This window comes from Rhamphochromis sp. 'chilingali', assembly GCF_963969265.1.
Source record: "Rhamphochromis sp. 'chilingali' genome assembly, chromosome: 22".
NCBI lineage: Eukaryota > Metazoa > Chordata > Actinopteri > Cichliformes > Cichlidae > Rhamphochromis > Rhamphochromis sp. 'chilingali'.
Genome location: NC_137950.1, coordinates 10587444 through 10607889, shown reverse-complemented (window position 1 = coordinate 10607889; position 20446 = coordinate 10587444). Strand labels below are relative to the sequence as shown.

At 41.3% G+C, this 20446-nt stretch overlaps 3 protein-coding genes across 5 annotated transcripts; 1 reads left to right on the top strand and 2 right to left on the bottom strand.

Moving 5' to 3' along the window:
* The first annotated feature begins 359 nt into the window (after window positions 1-359).
* On the top strand, window positions 360-3858 carry mlst8 (MTOR associated protein, LST8 homolog). Of its 3 annotated transcripts, none has more exons than XM_080872075.1 (9): window positions 360-544; window positions 640-787; window positions 1735-1786; window positions 1877-2039; window positions 2119-2194; window positions 2298-2450; window positions 2567-2691; window positions 2776-2939; window positions 3269-3858. In XM_080872075.1, exons 2-9 carry the CDS (start codon window positions 659-661, stop codon window positions 3385-3387), a joined length of 981 nt encoding a protein of 326 aa, XP_080728201.1. In that variant the 5' UTR covers window positions 360-544; window positions 640-658; the 3' UTR covers window positions 3388-3858. The 3 variants fall into 3 exon arrangements, with proteins under 3 accessions (XP_080728201.1, XP_080728202.1, XP_080728203.1); XM_080872076.1 differs by having other exon boundaries at window positions 372-461; XM_080872077.1 differs by lacking the exon at window positions 360-544 and having other exon boundaries at window positions 555-787.
* Window positions 3454-7720, bottom strand: bricd5 (BRICHOS domain containing 5). The gene is made up of 6 exons (XM_080872078.1): window positions 7552-7720; window positions 7213-7350; window positions 6986-7135; window positions 6786-6893; window positions 5466-5616; window positions 3454-4346 (listed from the first exon to the last, which is right to left on the bottom strand). Exons 1-6 carry the CDS (start codon window positions 7603-7605, stop codon window positions 4252-4254), a joined length of 696 nt encoding a protein of 231 aa, XP_080728204.1. The 5' UTR covers window positions 7606-7720; the 3' UTR covers window positions 3454-4251.
* Window positions 7721-9536: 1816 nt separating this feature from the next.
* pgp (phosphoglycolate phosphatase) lies at window positions 9537-11691 on the bottom strand. The gene is made up of 2 exons (XM_080873268.1): window positions 10882-11691; window positions 9537-10572 (listed from the first exon to the last, which is right to left on the bottom strand). Exons 1-2 carry the CDS (start codon window positions 11474-11476, stop codon window positions 10247-10249), a joined length of 921 nt encoding a protein of 306 aa, XP_080729394.1. The 5' UTR covers window positions 11477-11691; the 3' UTR covers window positions 9537-10246.
* Window positions 11692-20446: the final 8755 nt, after the last annotated feature.

Genomic DNA, 20446 nt, shown 5'->3' with positions numbered 1-20446 from the left:
TAACACAGGATACAGTGATAGAAGCGATCATCTTAAATCCTATTGACTCAATGGCATTTTTCAACTTTCTATTATTTACTTTCTTTTACTTTAGTACCGAGTATTAGGACTGAGATGTCACCATATTGACACAAGCAACTTTCCAGACGATGCTGATAAAGCTGAAATTAAAAGATGTTGCAACATTACATAATGAGATCCGCTTAGTCATAATTAATATTATGAATTATTGGTGTACACTTCTTTGAAAATCATTGTATTTAATTGCAGCATGTCTATTCCTCGTGGACACACCAGCAGAGGGCAATACTGATCTAGTGATTAAACCGGAACTCTTGAAACACTATTATGTTTCTAAGGGACGAGTTAAAGAGACGTACTTCTTGGTTGACTTCAACACTAACAACAACAAAGGGAACTAAAGAAATTTGTCCTTTTAATTTTATTGCTGTGTTGTTACAGTTAAGGGATCTAATGGTTTCATACTAGAAGCGTTTATTGTTTATTGCACAGCTTATAAGTTTGGCTAGCCTCTTTTGCTAAGGTTAGCTTATGATACGTTAACAGTTTAACCGTTTTTTGTGCTTTAGCTGTGTTTTGTATTTTACTTTAATTGTTGCAAATTGAATTTCCCTGCAGTATCCGCCAGGAGTTCGTCATGAATGTGAATCAGGGGACGGTGGGTAGCGACCCGGTCATTCTGGCCACGGCTGGATACGACCACACTGTCCGCTTCTGGCAGGCCCACAGCGGGATCTGCACCAGGACGGTCCAGCACCAGGACTCAGTATCCTTACCCTGATATATGGAGGCTTACGCAGAATGTGTACTGTCATATTTGAATAATTATAGGTTATGACCATTTATAAATCTCAGGTTTTAAGTTCAAAGTTAATCAGATGTTATCTATAGCTTCTCACAAAAATCCACGTGAACGCAAAAAGTGCTTTTGTTTTAGTTCTGTGTTTATAGATCTTCTATAAACCCTTTAGGGTTTGCCACAGTGGGTTAATTGCCTTCATCTCACATTGTCCCTGGCCTCCTGTTTTGTCACACCAACCCTCTGCATGTCCAAGAATCTCTTCTGTGGTCTTCTTGTTTTCCTCCTGCCTGGCAGCTCCATATTCACACTACACAGGTCTCCTTTACACTATCTCTCTTCTGCATATGTCCAAACCATTTCAGCCTTGCCTCTAACCTGTCTCCAAACCGCTGTCTTTACTCCGAATGAATCTTGAAATCTTCATTTCTGCCACATCCAGCTCTGTCTCATGTCTTTTTGTCAGTGTCACCATCACTAAACCACACATCATAGCAGGTCTCACTACCATCTTATAAACCTTCACTTTCACTCTTGCCACCTTCTGACACTCATCCCCACATTCTCCAGCCTGCCTGCTCACTCTTTGTCATCTCTTGTGGACTGTCTTTTACTTTAGTTGGTTGACTTCAGGTATCTAAACTCAGCTACCTTCACTGTTATGGCTGTCTCTCTCTCATTCACACATGTATTCTGTCTTGCTTCTGCTGACTTTCATTCTTCCTCTCTCCAGACACTCTTCCACTTATTTAACTACAGATCACAACCTTGTCTGTGAACATCATAGTCCACAGAGACTCCGTTCTGATGTCATCTGTTCACCTGACAGTAGTACCCTGACCTTTAAATTTGATGAGCTGTAAAATATTATTGCAGCAACCTACATTGTCCACTTCCTTAACATTTACTCTCAGCAAGTAAATTCCCTCGAGGTCACACCTGACAGAAGTATGATTGCAGCTGCAGGTTGGTTACAATTTTCCCCACAATCCTTTTTCTCATTTCTCACCTTAATGTTACTTTGCTTCATAGTAATGTTTGCATTGTGCTTTCAAGGTTATCAGCATATCCGCATGTACGACTTGAACTCCAACAACCCCAACCCGGTCATCAATTACGATGGAGTTAGCAAGAACATCACATCTGTGGGCTTCCACGAAGATGGACGCTGGATGTACACAGGAGGAGAGGACTGCATGGCTCGCATATGGGATCTGAGGTACTGAAGGACAAGCTCACTGGTCTTTGTTTATTTAATGATCAGCAAACTAAACTCTGATCCCTGCTCTACCTTGTAGGTCAAGAAATCTGCAGTGTCAGAGGATCTTCCAAGTAAACGCTCCAATCAACTGCGTGTGCTTGCATCCTAACCAGGTGAGACACTCAGTACACACAGATGAATCAGGTGAGGCTGTACTCTTGGTTACTATCTGGCCCATTTGCACTTAATGCCGAAGATTTCATTATGTTTTTTTAGGCAGAGTTGATAGTTGGAGACCAGAGTGGAGTGATCCATATCTGGGATCTGAAGACAGACCATAATGAGCAGCTGATTCCAGAGCCGGAGGTCTCAATCAATTCGGTTCACATTGACCCAGATGCGAGTTACATGGCAGCAGTCAACAGCTCGGTCAGTTGCCTAAAAGAATCTGCAGAACATGTGGCGCAGGATAATACATTCACTCTTTTATAGCATGTTATATTAATGAAAACCTTGTCCGTCCGTCCCCCGGCTGTCTTTTACAGGGAAACTGTTATGTGTGGAACCTCGCTGGAGGCATCGGGGATGAAGTGACTCAGCTCATTCCCAAGACCAAGATCCCTGCACACAAACGCTATTCCCTCCGCTGCAAGTTCAGCCCCGATTCCACGTGAGTGAACCTTTTTCTCCCATTTACCCCTCATTTCCCCACCGAAAATACGACTTGACATTTTGCATTCGTCGTCGCTTCCAGGCTGCTGGCCACCTGCTCGGCAGACCAGACGTGTAAGATCTGGAGGACGTCCAATTTCTCACTGATGACGGAGCTCAGCATCAAGAGCAATAATCCGGGAGAAACATCCAGAGGCTGGATGTGGGACTGCGCCTTCTCCGGAGACTCGCAGTATATTGTTACAGGTCCATACAGCAGCACACAGCAACACCAGATCTCTAAACTGAATAAGAGTTGTTAAAGTAAAACATTGCAGTCTATCTGAGGGCTGCAGATTTGAAATGTGGCTGTTTTTAAGATAAAAAGGACGTCTCATTTCTGATTTTGTCCTCATTTGTCATACTAACCCCTGCCCTGCCATTACATCTGGAATTATGTAAAAGGGGTTTAAAATGGTTTAAACATGGCTGTAAGTTTGTTCTCAGATTATGATTTTTTTTTTAAACTTTTAGACACTTTCATGTAAGGCTAGACATTGCTTTGTTTTAATTCTACTTTTTCACTCACTCCACAGCCTCCTCAGACAACCTGGCTCGCCTGTGGTGCGTGGAAACTGGTGAGATCAAAAGGGAATACAGCGGCCACCAGAAGGCCGTGGTGTGTCTGGCCTTTAATGACAGCGTGCTCGGCTGAGAAGGAGGAGGAAGCAGAAGGAAGAGATAATAGGTTGTCAGACAGGAACTAAAGACTCTTATGAGGATGCCACTCATGTCGCGTATGTCAGCGCCAGTACAACAATCGACTCGGGGAAGCGGGCACAGTGGCCATCTCTGGCACATATGCCGAGCGACACAGCCAAAATAAAAATCTGTAAAGCTAAAATCTGTTTTAATGGACCTATTTTGTTTCCACAGACGTACAGAAAGAAATCTGTCAATGACGAGGCAGACATAATAGTTTGGTTTTTTTTATTCAAATTGCAAAACTCTGTTTTTACAGAGCGCTGTATTTATTGTAAAAAAGACCACATTAATCGCGGGTGCTTTGTGTGTGCAGCAGACTTGTTTAATCTCTTACATGTGCTATGTATGATTTATTTGAATAGCTGTTCTGTTCTTCGTCATGTGGAGGAGGACTGCTGAATAAATGGTGTACAGAAATGTCTTTATACCCAACAGGTTGTGTCTTTTATTCTCAGAACAAAACAGTCACGTTGTAACAGGAACGGTTACACACAGCAGTCCGTTACAGGACATACAGTTAGAGGCATTTACAACACAAAAGGGGGAGCGGGGGTTCTTCTTTAATCTCTGAAGCGTGCCACCAGAGAGGGTATTATACATGAAGAGAGTGATGATGGGGATTTGGCGATAACTGTGACAGCCCGTCTCCAGCTCAATTCTTTCTCGGAAGGAAGAAAATGGTTTACTGGTGGCTGTATGGCACAAAGGAAACAGTCAAAGCTCGCTTTTGTTCTTGAAGAGGGAGCCAAAAAAAAAAAAAGGACAACTTTGTTTCCCTGATCTTTTGCCGGGAGGATCGAGAGAGAATGCAGAGTCACTCTGGAAGGTAGTAGAAGCACACGGACACGCAGATGTTGCTGGGGAAGCAGATGTCGATGCAGAAGTAGACCAACCTCTGTTTGCCTGGGCCTGAGAAAATGAGAGGTCATGTGACTCATTAAAAAATACACATTTAGATTCAAGTGTCACTTGAAAACAAATCATTTAGAAATGCAGTCATTTGCATGAATCATTCATGGTTTAAAAGCAGCCAGATTTAGTTTGGTGTTCAGAATGGGCTCACGTACATGCTGTTGAGGGAGCACACAGTAAAGTACATAAAAAGACTTTCACCCCGTGGAAAGGTCACATTAGGCCACGAATCAGGTTTCAGCCTGACACGCTGCAGCGTTGAGGAGCGGCCGCAGGGCTAATTGAAAAACCTCTCTGCGCGCAGGCTCCGGTGACCCTGACAAATGAGCCCTTGTGTGAAAACTTCAGCATAATTTCTGTTCTGTTCTCCCAATTTGTGACTCAGGTGTCTGGAAAAAAGAATCGATTCATAAATGAGTCTATGAAACTAGTAGGGAACAGTTCTGGGGTGGTTATAGAAAATTCCACTGTTTTCTGAATATTTAAGGGGATCATCATCAGAGTAGAAGACGCCGCGGTGCTCTTTGGTGCAGCTTTGTCAAACAGCATCAGAAATTGCTTTTTAAGCCGAATCTGAAGCGCTTGTGAAACCAGTTTTTATTTGTTCCAAATAAAGACACATTTCATCAAAAATCCAGAGCGTGGTCATGTATTTTGAAATGTACCTGTTCCTAAAGCACTTTAGGTCACCTTCTGTTGTTGCTGTGTGTGACAGTCAACACAAACCGGTTCAGACATTTTTCATGGTGCATGTTTGAGGTATATTCTTTCATATCCCCCAAAAATACTTTTCTCACCACAATTCAGTGAGCTACATACTGAGAGGATAGAGGATAGGATAGAAACAAAGTATCAATCCAGTACCGATACTAAAGCTGGTATCGATACTATTGATATTTGGATGTATTGATACTGATACTATTGATATCCCACCTCTAATAATGCAAAAAGATGTCACACAGTGAAAACATGAGGATTTGTTGACAACAGGTAAAATTCAAAATATATCAGCTTTGTTTTTTCACTAGTTTAACTTTGTTTTCTAAACCTTATCAGAATAATTGTAAACCTTTTTTAACTCAACATTTGACGTTTGAGCCAAAGCAGCCCCCTCACCCTCGGTCCTCCTGGTCCAGTGGACCGACCTGTCCTGACACAGGGCCTGGAGAGGCTCTTCCAGCGAGGACACATTCACCTGACTGGCTGCCAGGACTCCCAGGAACTCCATCTGCCTCTGGGTCTCATTCCCAGACAGCTGGAACTGGCTCTGCCGAGGACAGCACCGCAGTATCAACATCCACAACAAAGAGTTCTTATTTTCAGCGGAAAGTATTTTAATTACTGTGAGGAATCATATTAAACTCATAAAGGAGAAAAAGCGAGAAAAAAAGATGGAAACTTGAGCTCCTATTAGCCTGATATCTGCACTGATGAGGCCAACTTTGAATTTGTGCTCGCATTCACCCCAAACACTGTGCGTAATTGCGCCTCTTACAACTCTGATTGGCTCTGATAACAAACCGCTTAAAGTCCTGTTGTGCTCGAGTAGCTCACACAGCAACCAGTTTTCCTTTTCTGTTAAAAAGAACCAATAAGACCATTGTGCCTCAGCACAAACAAGCCACGTCTGCTAGCCCCAATATCATAGATTAAATGGCTACAGCAGCTACGTTTGAATACACAGAGCCTGTATGAGATATGTGACACCATGAGACAGGATCACAGAAAAGCAGCTTCTGAGACGAGGAACTTGGGTATTGTGTAAAAAGATGATAAGAAGTCCCTCTCAGTTTACCTCCAAGGTCCCACAACTCATCTCAAGGTCTCCATTCAGCCAGGGCCAGCACCATTCACCTGATCATATTGTCAATTCATAATTAAGAATCAGATAATGACACAGATGAAAACTTTTTAAAGACTGGATGTCAGTGTTCAAGATCCAGGCATTTGTCAACAAGCAGATACACGCTGGCCCTTTAATGCATCAACCTGTATTTTAATCCAAAAAGAAGCGCCTTAAAAGTTGAAAAGCCCTCACACAGAGCGGCCATTGTGCCTAGGCCAGGGCTCGGGCTCGCTGCCGTAACCTCCTGTAAGAATATCCTCGGGCACGCCGAGGGGGCTGAAGGGATCAGATGTGCTGAGGAATTCAGCCATCGGAGTAACAGAGACAGACTATGAGGCTCTTCAAGGCCCTGTACGCTTCACCTCTCTCTTTGTGCGGCGTACCCAACAAAGTCATGCAAAACCACCAAGTCCTGGCTCAGTGGTGCAGTGCACTGAAATGCCAGTTCACACATTAGTGCGGCTGCTACCTTAGAAACACCTGGCAGAGCTAAAAGGGCAACTTTTTCTTAATATGCCTGGTGCACTTTGATGTAATGCAGTAATGCAGTGGGGAAGACCATATTATGTAACATATCCCCTGCCCGCTACCTTGCGTGCCGACTCGTGGAGGACGGAGTTCACATTCTTGTAGTCTGACTGCTCCATCTTTCTCAGGAAGCAGCTCTCCTGGCTGACGGGCTTGTAGCAGATCAGACTCTGAAACACAGAAACACATTTACCCATCATAACTCGCAGATGTTCCCCCTTTTTTCTAATTATTCAGAGTAATTCAAGTCATCTGGACATACATGTTTTATATCAAAGAGCACAGTGGACGTCTGATTCAGCGACGAGGTCACAGAGAAGGTCACCAAGTCATTCTGCTGGTCAACAACTGCTGACTGGTTGATAAGCGCGCCAGTCTGATCTGAAACAGTGAACCTCACAGTCTGCAAAGGCTGAAAAAACAGAGATTTGTAAATCAGAAGTTGGAAAATGTAAACCAGGGCATGATAAGGGAAGGTGTGTGTCATACCTGAGTGTGAGGCTGAGACCTCCCGAAGTGCCCCGTTAAACCCAGGGCGAGGATGGCCAGGAGCAGGCAGGCTGAGAGGCTGACCCAGAATGCCTTGTGCGGGAAGTGGAACAAAGGGGACTCCTCAGGGCCCCCATCCTGAGAACACATGAACCAGCAACAGGCTTTAAAAAAACCTATTGGATGGTTATTTGGGGTATTTAAATCCCAGGCTGTGGCAGAACAGGAACCCACCCAGCAATAAACTTGTAAACTTGTAATACAACAAAAGTGGGGTCTGTAAGTAACCAACATATCCCAGCTATTTCAAATCTTCCATCTTGTCTGTAACGCGCTTACCGTGCACTCTTCTTCCTCCAGGCAGTTTTCTGAACGCTTCCAGCACCTCACCATCGCTGTGTCCCTTGGCGGCTCCTCACTCGGTCTGCTCCCTTCTCGTAGCTACCGGCATGGAGCGGTGGTCATGACCAGCACTGGACTGAGACTCGGCACACCTGAGCGGCTTCTCTTTTCTTTGTCCTCACAAACCTCACACCTCCCCCTCCCCTCATCCCCTCCTCAGGTCTCACAGATTCCCTCCCCCCAAAAACCGGGGAAAAAAAGTCACGCTTTACCCAAAACTTCCTAACCTCGCCAAACTCAATTTCCAAGTTTTGCCTTCCAGAAATTACCTTCATTTTTTTTTAATGTCTTCTCTAATGTGGCTTAATACGCCTCTTTAACATGATCCATCTCTTTATTGCCCCTGTCCCCCCACTCCTTTTCCCCCTTGCTCCAACATACACTTACACGAGAGGAACTGGCTTCTCCCCAACAGTCCAAACAATGGACAAAGAGGTAAGGCAGGCACGGGCTGGGAAGCCTCTCTCGTCAGGTGAGGGGTGATATGCTGCCGCTGGTGCTGCATCCAGCCGATGACAGCTCAAGGTGACTGAGGACTTTGAGAGAAGCTCTAAACCTAAAGCAACGAGGAAGTAAGTATGTAAGGTTTGTTTATATAGAGCTTTACAGGAAGCAAGGTCACAAAGTGATTTACAGAATAAGATACAACAACTAAAATGCTACAAACAGATACAAACAGATACAACTAACTAAAGGCATGCCATCACAGGTGGTTCTTGAGTTTCTTTTCAAAGGTATGAACAGCATCCACAGGAGTTAGGTTCAGGAGTAAAGGAGTCTATCTATATCAGCTGTGCACAATCCTCACTGAACAGAGATTGTGACTAATGACACCAGCTGTCAGCCAAGGCAGTAAATTATAATAATCAAGGCATCTACCGCACCGTCTGCCTGGTCCAAACGTTCCACTGTTGAATGCTATCAATTATTAATACTGTTACTCATCCAGGGTAAGGATTTAGCAGAGGGGGCATTTCTGGTTTTAAAAGGAGCTACCTTATTTAAAACAGTGATCATTAAAAGAATGCACAATTGAATTTACATGGCTGTCCAGGGAAGGGGAAAGGCATTATCAGTGTTAAAAACAACAGAAAACCTATGTGCAGAAAGATGATAAAAAATATTTTTCTGTATTTATATGTTAACCAGTAACAGGATTCAAATCGTAAGTGAATAAAAAAAGAACACACAAGTGGCCAGAATAAATGGACTTGATGTTCAGGCCTAGATTAAAAACAGCATGTAAAACGTGTTCTTTGTTGACACACTGTGAGTTTGACACACTGCAAAAGAGAGCCAGAGATTAATAATAACTAATGGTGAAATAAAGATTTATAAACACATTGTGAGTGAAAAAGAAACGCTCAGTGCATCATGGGAGCCCCCAGCAGCCTAGACCACTGCAGCATAATTAAAGGAGGGTTCAGGGTCACCTTATCCAGCCCCAACTATAAGCTTTATCAAAAAAGGTTTTAAGTCTAATCTTAAAAGCAGAGTGGGTGTCTATCTCACGAGCCCAAACGGGAAGTTGGAGGCTCTGCCTCCTATTCTATCTCTAAATAGCCACAAGTAGGCTACCAGTCTGAGTGAAGTGCTCTACTGGGGTGATACAGTACTATGAAGTCTTCAACAAAAGATAAGGCCTGATTATTCAAGCCAGTGATAGGAGAAATATGCTCTCTTTCTAGTCCCTGTGCATGCATTTTAGAGATGTTGTGCAAATGCATGAAAACAATTCGTGTTTACTATGAACACTGAAGGACATGTCCTGGTCAATAGTCTATCAAGCTGATGAATTTTGCTGTAGTATCTTCTATATGAAAATTAAAACCACCCAAAAATAAGAAGTTTCAACAACTTTAAAAGTAATAATCAGGAAATCAGTGAATGTGTTGAAAAACAAGAAACATGAACCAGGCAGAGGGTATGGTAGATCATGTAAAAATAGTTTATTTTTGAGTTTAACATGTGTTTTTTGTATATGATACTTACCCTTAAGGGTAAGTCAGACATTTTTTTAAAATGTTAATGTGATTGTTTTATGAAGTAATAAATAACATGACGGATCCAAATATTACTCTTGCACAATCCCTTGAATCTAAATGCAGATATCGGAACATTGTGTTGAGGTCTTAGAATACAGAACAAACAAAGCTCAAGTTCAGCGCCTTTCAGTCTGCTTTTGTCCGTTGGAACAATGATGTAAACCTTATTACTAAACTGTTGACACTTCATGTGTGCTCACCTCTCTTCCAAAGTTTGACTTGTAGTTGCTCAAGAGGTTACATTGCATATCTGGTGAGGGCCTTTATAGTTCACTGACATCTTCTTTTTTAAAAAAGAAAAGGAACACACTCATTTTTGCAGCGTAACTCAACGCTTAAATACATTGAAAAAATACTGAGGATTATTGTTCTCACGCTGTTAATAATCACTTAAAACATATTAAAATTAGGTTTAGCAGATAAAATAAAATATAGATATATATAGCTTTAGTCTCCTGTCCAAGCAGGTAAGTGCTGTTACAGTGCTGAAGCAGCAGAAAACAACACAAAACAAAAAAATTCCCTTTTTAAAAGAAAACAAAAAACAAAAAACACTGGATCCTGAGTGTTGTGCAGGTTTCTCAGTCTCATCCCTGCAGAGCTGGAAGGAGGTCCGCGATGCTCTCCACATAGTAATCCGGCACCATCCCCTGCCTCTCTGGGCAGCCACTTTTCTGATGGGCTTCGGCATCTGCCACAGTGCTGACCCCTGTGAGGGTTAGAAGGGTCTTCAGGCCGCAGTTGGAGCCCAGCAAGATGTCAGTGTCCAGACGGTCGCCGACCATCAGGCAACGGTCGGCTTTCACACCAAACTGGGAGGCCACACAGTCGAACATGAAGTGGTTGGGCTTCCCAACAGTCCGGGCCTCACGCTGGGCTGCCGTCTCAACGGCCTGAAGCAGACAGCCGGTACCTGAGGGTTAAGAGTGACAGTCAGTAGGTGAGGTGACAGTTTACTCTTTAATCCAACAGAACAGGTCTGTTCAGATTGACAGGAAAGTCAAAAATTGAAAATAAATTGTTGCCAATACACTTAAAAGCCTCTGCACTGCCTCTATTCAGGTGTTCTAACATCTGTTTAGGGTTAAACACGGCTGAACAATAAATCCCTTGTGCTGACATCACCCTGAAAACAGTTCTGTGGATTATCTGGCCTAAATAAAAGCAAATAAAAGGTTTTAAAAATGCGTTAAATGGAACAAAGTGCAGAGTAACTGTTTACCTGCGACGGCCTTGCCTCCTTCCAGGGGCAGCCTGGTGTCCCTGTTGGTCCCCACAAACAGACAGTCCTGCTGGGTCAGATACTGCATGGCTCGGTTCAATTTCATGTAACTGAAATGCTCATCGAAACCGACCACCACCGCCTTCACCTCGGGGTCCAAGGTCACGTTGGCCCAGTCAATCGGCTTTCCGCAGATGTGGTCGGGTCCCACCCCGGTCTGCTGGATCCCCACCGCCTCCAGCTCCTGCCTCATCGCGTTGCTTCCTATCAGGTACACTTTGCCCTCCAGCTCGCAGACCGTTTTCAGGTACATAGCGCAGCAGTACGCGGTCCCGAACACTTCATCTTCCGTCACGTCGAAGCCGAGTGCGGTCATTTTATCGGCGTACATTTTCCTGGACTTGGTGCTGTTGTTAGTGACGAAAAACACCCTCTTGCCCTTTTCCTTGAGAAGGTTTATGACTTGAGGCGCTCGGGGAATGGCCTGGTCCCCCCGCCAGATGACGCCGTCGCAGTCGAACAGGATGCTGTCCACAGAGTCCAGTAGCTGCTTCACCAGAGCTCCACTCAGCCGGGTGCATTTTGACACAGACATCGGGGAAGACTGCGGTGAACGGAGCGTGAAGAAATGTAAAAACGGGAAGCTTACTTACTCAAGTAAAGTAGTAGCGCTATGTCAGGAGTCAAAGAGGCGAGTTGTAAATGTTAACCGTTAATAACCGGTCAAAACAACCGGTTTTGGTGTGCTGTGTGAGGAGCTCCGGAGAAGCAGGCTGACCTTCTGACCGCCGAGTGTTGCATCAATGCAACGACTACTTCCGCACCGGCTTAAAGTGACAGGAGCCACACACTAAGAAGTCCGGTCAAACTTCCGCTTTGATAAAATTAAAGTAATAAAATATTTTTTCTTTTTCTTTTTTAATGAGAAGAACAGGTGCTTTATGATGGTGTGAATAACTTAATCAGCAAACACATTTGTTTTCTAACCCACCTTCTGATTTTTTTAAATTGCTATGTTACTTTGTATCGTGGTTTAATAAAGTTTAAGAAAAAAAATCAAAACACTGGATGCTGACGATCAATGACGATCCACAGTTGTTGTGATTCAGTGAAAGTTGTGTGGTGGATGTCAAACATGTAGCCTACTGGTGCACTGCTTTAACCTACACCAAACACTTTTAAAATCCTCGGTTTAAAGTTAGAATGTCAAGCGACCCCCCCCCCCCCCCACTGTGTTCTTACCGGGTTTTCCATGATGGCTGGAAAGCTATGCTAATGTAAATGTTTATGTAGCTTCACTGATTCACCTGCAGATACAGAATGGTCACATGTCTGTCTTTACATTACAAGTGATCACGCGCGGTGAGTTTCAGCCACCAAAGAGTCCATTCAATTTTTGTTGATAATTTAATTGAATCTTGTTTTTTATTAAAAAATATTTTCATTCCAAGTCTTTATAGCCTATAACAAACTTACACAACAGAAGCTGACCCAAACTCCTTTAAAGACAGCACATTTACATTTCAGGTCTCTAAAAATCCACAGTATCAATACACAAGAAAACTGTGTTAACTAGTATATTACTGTGGGTTGTTAAACTTACAACATTGTTGTGTTGGTGTTCATGAAAATGTGTTCCGAACTTGGCAAATGTACGATGATTCAGCTCATAAATAATAACACACTGCTCTCCCCTACATAAGCTCCCTTTATAGGTTAAAAGTATCGGTATCTGCAATACTGCTCTTAATTTACTCGATAACGAAATTTGCAAGATGCACAGCACTGCTGCTGATGAGTAGCAAAATAACTGAATATGTCAGGAAATAGTTCACTAGATATATAAATAAGTAATTAAAATATACATTGACTTAGTTTAAAATGCTCTGTATTTCTATTTTTAAATAATTAATTACACATTTTTAATTCATTCTAGTTTTATTCCAGACCCCAATATACTGAGGCTATGTATTTGCATAATGATCTTAACTGCTTTCATAGAGAAAGACCTTATAAAAAGCCTTATAATTTAACTTGTAACTTTCTTACAAGTGTGGTGTATATTGTCAACATAAGAATGTACCGCATTAGGATTTGATGCCACATTTGACCTCCGACCTTTTGTTCTGACTTGTCATACAGACTATCCGGTTGTTCAGTGATGACGCGACGAACCCTACTTCCGGGTCTAAAGTAGTCTGCGTTTAATATGGCTTTTGTGTTGTTAACATGTTTAATGTTATGTATTTTCTTCTATTTGATCTCAAAAAGCTCCTAAAACAGTCAGTGATCACTGACCTCCCTCGGCTTTTATTACCGCTAATCATTTATTTAAGCTCAGTTTTTAAAACCTTAGGATGTAACTACAGCCCAGCCCATGCAGCAGTATATGAATGACTAACCCCGTATTGTGGATGGATTATCTCAGTTGTCCTCCTGGCTGAAGTTTGGTTCTTTTACAGCATCCTGCCATGCGATTACATTTGTTCATGACCACCGAGAACACTCACATTAACTTTTATCGAGTGGAAAAAAGGTTAGCTTGTTTATATTATGCTAACATAGCTGTGTCGCTAGCGGTCACGTAACACATCATTATATACCAGCTAGCCCAACTTCAGTAACCCTACAAACGTCACTGCTGTTTAGTTTTCTGTCTTCATTTATGCTGGAAGTGATAACAGAGCTGTACATTTTAATTTGTTTCCAAAACCCCGCAGTCAGGACATGCTATATTGTATTTAGATAGAAGCTAGCGAGCTAACTCCCTGCTAACTTCTAACTCCGTTAAATGTCATAAATTCCGTTTTCATGGATGCCTGGATGCCAAACTCAGTTGTTACACCTGGTAGAGCAGAACGCTGATCATTTTATTAAAGATGAAAGACTTTAGACAGTGTAAGTTTTGGCCGGCGGTCATAGGTTCTGTCCAATAGTATGACGCGAGACTGGAGTAAAAGACATCGATGGATTGGCACTTTATTAAAGAAGGCGCATGATAACAGCACAAACACTGACTACAACTAAACAAAATGGCTTCCTTTTATACTCTACCTTTTCAGGTGAGCATCTGGAATAGCCCAAGTATGGGGGTTAACTAATCAAAATGAACACATAACCCTCCACACAAACACACGTACAATAACATTAAAGCACATCACAAACATATACATATTTCCAACACATACTATAAACAAACCAATAACATAAGCTTCACCCATTTCTATCTAAATTAAAACCCTCTTTAACCACACTCCCTAACCCGGCACACTGGTCTGTTCCAAGAGCTCTTAAACAGGTGATTGAGCCGCTTTCACTCTTTTGCTCCACATCCTGCAAGAAGCAACCAGGACAGGTGAGTACCTTTACAAGTTCTCATTTCACATATGTTTAGGTTATTGATAAATGATTAACTGCAAGCAGCTCTAACTTTGGCTCTTCTCCGACACAGGTAGGATGGCCAGTAGTGATGGGCAGATGAAGCCCCATGAAGCACTGAAGCTTTTCATCCAATTGGTTCACCCCAACGCGAAGCTTCATGAAGCTTCATTTGCTCTAGCAGGACACCTACTGGACGTAAAAATAATAGCTGGCATGAATTTGAAGAGTGTGGCATTTTGCACACAGCCTGTAAATGTCAACAACAAAAGGAGTGTGTAAAACATGTATATTGTAGTGATGGCAGTATACTGTGTATATTTATAGTGGCAGTATGGGAAATGATTATTTGGAAATGCTTGAAATGGAAATGATCATTTACTGTGAGGTGAGGTGTGGTTGGGGTGTGGACAGTAGTTGTGCTTTTGTAACGTTGAGGTATGGACAGCTACACACTGAGGCTTTGAGCCTCAGTCCTGCCCGTTCACATTTTATTCTGTAAAAACTAAATTTTCACTGCTTTTACGTCCTTTTTAGTGGGGAGAACATAGCTAGGATTTAATGATTTAACAAATCTTTTGAATCCTTTGTCCTCCACAATGCTAAATGGCTGGGAGTCCTCAATCACCATGCTAACCAGGTCTTCATCTATTTGAGATTGTTCTCCTGAGGAAAGACAATAAAGATAAAGCACAAATATAAATATCACACACGTAACTTATAACAGTTGTATAATATTGTTATATCATTTAGTAACATTACTGCATGCTATATTATCATTGCATTTGATGGCTCACCTGGTCTTGCTCCACAATTGGTGTTCCCCTTATTCTCATGCAAAGCTCTGTAGTGCCTAAGCATGGATGAGGTGTTGTTGTTATATCCCAGCTCCCTGGCACATAGCAAACACTTCACCTTGTACAAAAGTACAGACAGCTTAACATAAATTGTATTGCACCATCAGTATTATGAAAATACATCTTCTGTAGAAATTTACATACCTTGTTGGGAGGAATAAAATCAAAATGTTCCCACACAGGTGAGGACATCCTCCTCTTCTTAGCTGGCTCCATTCTCTCCTGACTTTCTCTCCTCACTCTCATAAACCTCCAAACTGTCTCCAAACTCTCACTAACCGCAACTCTCCATCAAACACCCACATTTTTGAATGAAGTCTGAGGGGTTTATATCGCTGTCATATCTCGCGGCAAAGTTCGAACCACTTCATGAACCAGTCACGTGGTACAGCCGGGCAGCGAGGCTTCGGACGTCATCATTTTCAGCTCCTCCCATAAATGAAGCAAGCCTCGATACGCGCTTCGCGGAAACGCCCCCTCCATTACTCGACACACGCTCCGAAGCCTCGATACAGAACGTCCCATCACTAATGGCCAGTCCCACTGTCTCTTTTCTGTTACAAGCTGTCAATTTAATTGTATATCAAATAACCTAATAAAAGACTCCATAAGAACTAATGTGTTTTCTTTATTACCCCATTTTAAATTCCCAATCCAACAATTTATTATTAACAATACCAACCAGGTAATGGAACCCCTGGTCCCCATTACAGACAGTTTTTCAACTCTCAGTAATGCCATAGTGATCGTTTGATATATGGACCTGCAGCGGAGTTTAGGTCCAGACACGGCTAGTGACGTCAGACTGAACAACCGGATAGTGAGGGTCAAAAAGATGATAATGTTATTTAGAGCTATGTTCCTTACTGCCATTGGCAACATTTAGGAGATTATATACCAATATATGTGGATTCTGATATCACATATCCTGTCATCCTGTATCTCTGTGAGGTCAGAGGTCAAATTTACAAATAACCTACTCCTACATAAAGTTTGTGTAATCAGAGTAAAACATCTGCCATATTTTAATACAGTAGATGCTACTAAAATGTTTGATTTTGAATAGAAGACAAACACACATGTTCAGTGTAGGCTGAAAATGTACAAACAAAGTCATGTTCATGTTACCAGAAAAATGTGTGCAGGTATAACATAAAAACTAAGGTTAACCAAACATAACTTAATTTCGTGCAACCGATTACAATAATTTTTTTATGTTTATCCCACTGATTAGTTTGTTTTCAGTCTAGGCTGAAAATGTACACATTTGTGTGACAATGAAAACATGCAATATTCACAATATAATCTTTTTAGGACTTTATTAATGAATAAAAAAAAAAATCAATTTGGAATGCCCAATAAGATCGCAGGGCTCGCAAAATCGCCCGTCGGGCTATATGATAACCCGACGGGCGGGGCTGAGATAGATTTTGGTCGCCCGACCGGAGATATCGCTAGCTCCGGGACGTCGGGCTAGAGATTTTGCGAGCCTCGAGTTGTGTATTAGTTGACAAAAAATAAATAAAACCCCAATAATCTGACAATTCCCTCTGAGCAAGCACTCGGCGACAGTGGGGAGGAAAAACTTTCTTTTAAAAGCAAGAAACCTCCGGCAGAACCAGGCTCAGTGAGGGACGGCCATCTGCCTCGACCGGTCGTGGGATTTTTAAAGTGACTCATTGGATGTGAAATAAATTAGCTTGTTTGAATCGTTTGTTGTTAGCCAATTTAAAGAGTCACTTTGATGTCAACTAATACACTTAAACTGTCCAAATAATTTTAAATAATAATTTTGCAGGCAGTTGGAGTAGAAGCACTTGGTATGGACATCAAGTTGTTATTAAGTTCTGTTTTTCCTGAGAATTTCATTTTTTTTTGCACTTTAAGTTGTTATTAAGTTTCTCAAGCTCTTTGTTTTCCCTGAGCATTTCATTGTTTTTGCACTTTAAAGTCTTATTAATTTCCTCGAGCTCTTTGTTTTCCTTGAGCATTTTCTTCTTTTTGTATTTTAAGTTGTTATTAATTTCCTCGAGCTCTGTGTTTTCCTTGAGCATTTTCTTCTTTTTGTATTTTAAGTTGTTATTAATTTCCTCGAGCTCTGTGTTTTCCTTGAGCATTTTCTTCTTTTTGTATTTTAAGTTGTTATTAATTTCCTCGAGCTCTGTGTTTTCCTTGAGCATTTTCTTCTTTTTGTATTTTAAGTTGTTATTAATTTCCTCGAGCTCTGTGTTTTCCCTGAGCATTTTCTTGTTTTTGTATTTTAAGTTGTTATTAATTTCCTCGAGCTCTGTGTTTTCCTTGAGCATTTTCTTCTTTTTGTATTTTAAGTTGTTATTAATTTCCTCGAGCTCTGTGTTTTCCTTGAGCATTTTCTTGTTTTTGTATTTTAAGTTGTTATGAAGTTCCTCAAGCTCTGTGCTCTTTTTTAGGAGTTCACTGTATTTGTAGTTTAAGTTCTTATTCTGTCCCTCGAGCTCTGTGTTCTTTCTCAGGATTTCATCAATTTTGTATTTTATGATGTTAGAAAGTTCCACAAGCTCTGAGTTCTTGCTTAGCATTTCATTGCAAATGTGCTGCGCGCCTGAGTGTTGTTTTATCAGTTTTTCCCTTTCTCCTTCTAGTTCCATGATTTTCTCCTTCATTTCATTAGAACATGCGTGTAGCTGTAGATTTTTCCTTTCTAAGTCTTGGAGAATAACTTGTGTCTTTTTCTGCATTTTTTCCTGTTGCTGTTTCTCTTGAAGAAACTCTTTGTTTTTCTCCAGGGCTTCATCAAGTTTTAGGTGAAGCTGCAGATTCTTGTTCTCAGTGTCTTTGAGATTCCCATAGAGCTCCTGATTAATAGCTTCTGTTTGTTGAAGCTGGTAGGACATTTTTCTTAACTGGTCGCAGTTCTGCTTGTTTGTTGTCATCAGGCTTGCAATATGCTGCGGATCTTCAATAAAGATTATTTCCCAGCCCTTATTTACAATATCTACACCGGGCAGGTTTTGTGTATTTTTATTTTCTTCGTCTTGCTGGTTTATGAGACTTTCATCGTGAAACATTTCTGCATTTCTGTGCAGTGCTTCATTAAGCTTTACTTGCAAGACTTTGTTTTGTTTCTTCATGGTCTGAAGTTTACATTCCATTTTTTTCTCCTTTCTTTCCTGTTGTTTCTTCTCTTGAAGCAACTCTTTGTTTTTTTCCTGGGCTTTATCAAGTTTTGCTTCCATCTCCAGGTTCTTAAACTCAGTGTCTTCGAGTTTCCCACAGAGCTCCTGATTAATATCTTCTTTTTCTTCGAGCAGGTGGGACATTTGTCTTAATTCAGCACGGTTGTGTTTGTTTTCTGTCATCAAGTTTAAAATCTTCTCCTGTGCTTCATTAAATAGTATTTTCCAGCCCTCATTTATATTATCCACATTGGGCTGCCTTCGATTATTTTCTTTTTCTCGTTGGTTCTTGACAAATTCATTATGCCTTTCTTCCAACTGGTTATTTAGGGCCTCCATGTGTCTGCACTTCTCTACAAGCTGAATTTTCTCTGCCTGGATTTGTTCAATCATGTTGTGTAGATTTTGGTTTTCCTGCCTACTTTCAGCTAATGCCCTTTGGATGGATGGACCCTCGAGCAGAGGGCCAGCGTAAGCTTGTTGTTTTTTGCTGTGTTTTCTCTGAGACATGTTGGAATCTTAGTAAAACAACTGTGTAAATGATCCAACTGTTTCAAAATGTTTCTCAGGTTTATGTTTGAATGCTGCGAACACGAGTGCTGCGAATAAACTGACTAAAAGTTTGCAGTTCTCACCCCTATTTATACCTTTCGAATGGATCAGATGCCTTTGATCTGCATGCACGCTATATGATGTCATAGGGCTTTGGAGTGTGATGTCACGGGGGTGGGCGTGGAAAGGATTTTGGCCCGATCCGCCATTTTGGGGGTCTAAACAAAGCGCTCACTCACATGTTAGTCGTGTTTTCTCCTCAAGCTCCGCCCCCTGGAAAGGAAAAATCGGCTGCACTGTCCGCCATTTTGTTTCTCGCTTTGGAAAATCTACTATCATCTGGAGTTTTACAGTTGAAGGTAAATAAGATTTTAAAGCTAACACACCAGTGAGAAAGAGTGTAGACCCTTTATATATGTGGACTTTTACTGGGCTGTTTATCAAAAACCATGAAAGGCCAATGTTAGGCTCCAGTTAGCAAATGGTAACCGAAATTATGCGATAAGCAAATTAGTAATTAACATATATAATGTGAGTTAATATTGTTTGTATATTCTTTCAGTCTAAATTAACAGACTATTACAAACTTGCATCGGTGTCTGTAGTAAGTGGTGGTACCTGCAGTGTCTTAACCGTTAAACAAGCTAATGTAGGGCCGGGATATGACTAGTTTGTTGAAACATGTCTGCTGCCAATGTGACTGCTCACACACGGTAACATTACCAGCACATAGCCACAGCCGCTATAAACATGCTGAAAGGTCAGTCTAGCTTCTGTAGTCAGCAGCTGGAAGACTCAACACAGACCCAAGATTCAGTGTAACGGTTATCTAAATGTTGTGTGTCCTGTTTGTAAGCCCAGAAAAAGAAATTAAATAAAATGACGACCTTGAGCTTCAAGCTAATGTAAGCGTAATGCTATAGCATAAAGCGACTAATGCAATGATGAGGTTGTTAAATTAGTAAAAATACAGTAAATATATCCAACATGAATCATTTATATTTTTGGTCTAAACATAATTAAGTCTCACGCCTTTCACTTGTTTTAGAAGGATGTTCAGTTTTTTAAAACCAGTCATATCAAAATAACAGAAAACAGTAAGTGGGTCTAAAGTGGGTCTATTTAGGGCATGACACCTATGCAGTACTCATTAGGAGAGGAAGTGCATGACGTGGGGCTTTATTTCATGTTCTGGGGCAGTGAATGTAATGTACTGTACACACAAAAACAAATTATTTTAACTGATTTATAGACAGACTGAGAGGAGGGCTTAAAGAGATAAAAATAATGACAATATAAATATGTTAAATTTATTTTTTCTGTATCGGTATATGGTGCTTATCCCTGCTGAAGGGCAGATTGGTGTTGCTTCAGAACAATTCTCTAGCGCTGTTACGTAGAGGTGTTACAGTTAAGGTTTTAATAACATTATTTTATTTACTAGTGAAGATTTGCATATGTTATCTCACATTCTGTAAGGTAAATTTTCTGGAAAGGTCAAATTAACTAATTTAACTAAGTATTAATGAAAGACTTCGATGTGTATATGACAATAATAGATGTAGTTTCTGGGTCATTTGGCAGAACTGCAAAATGGCCAGAAGGAGGCAACTGCTGTGGTTG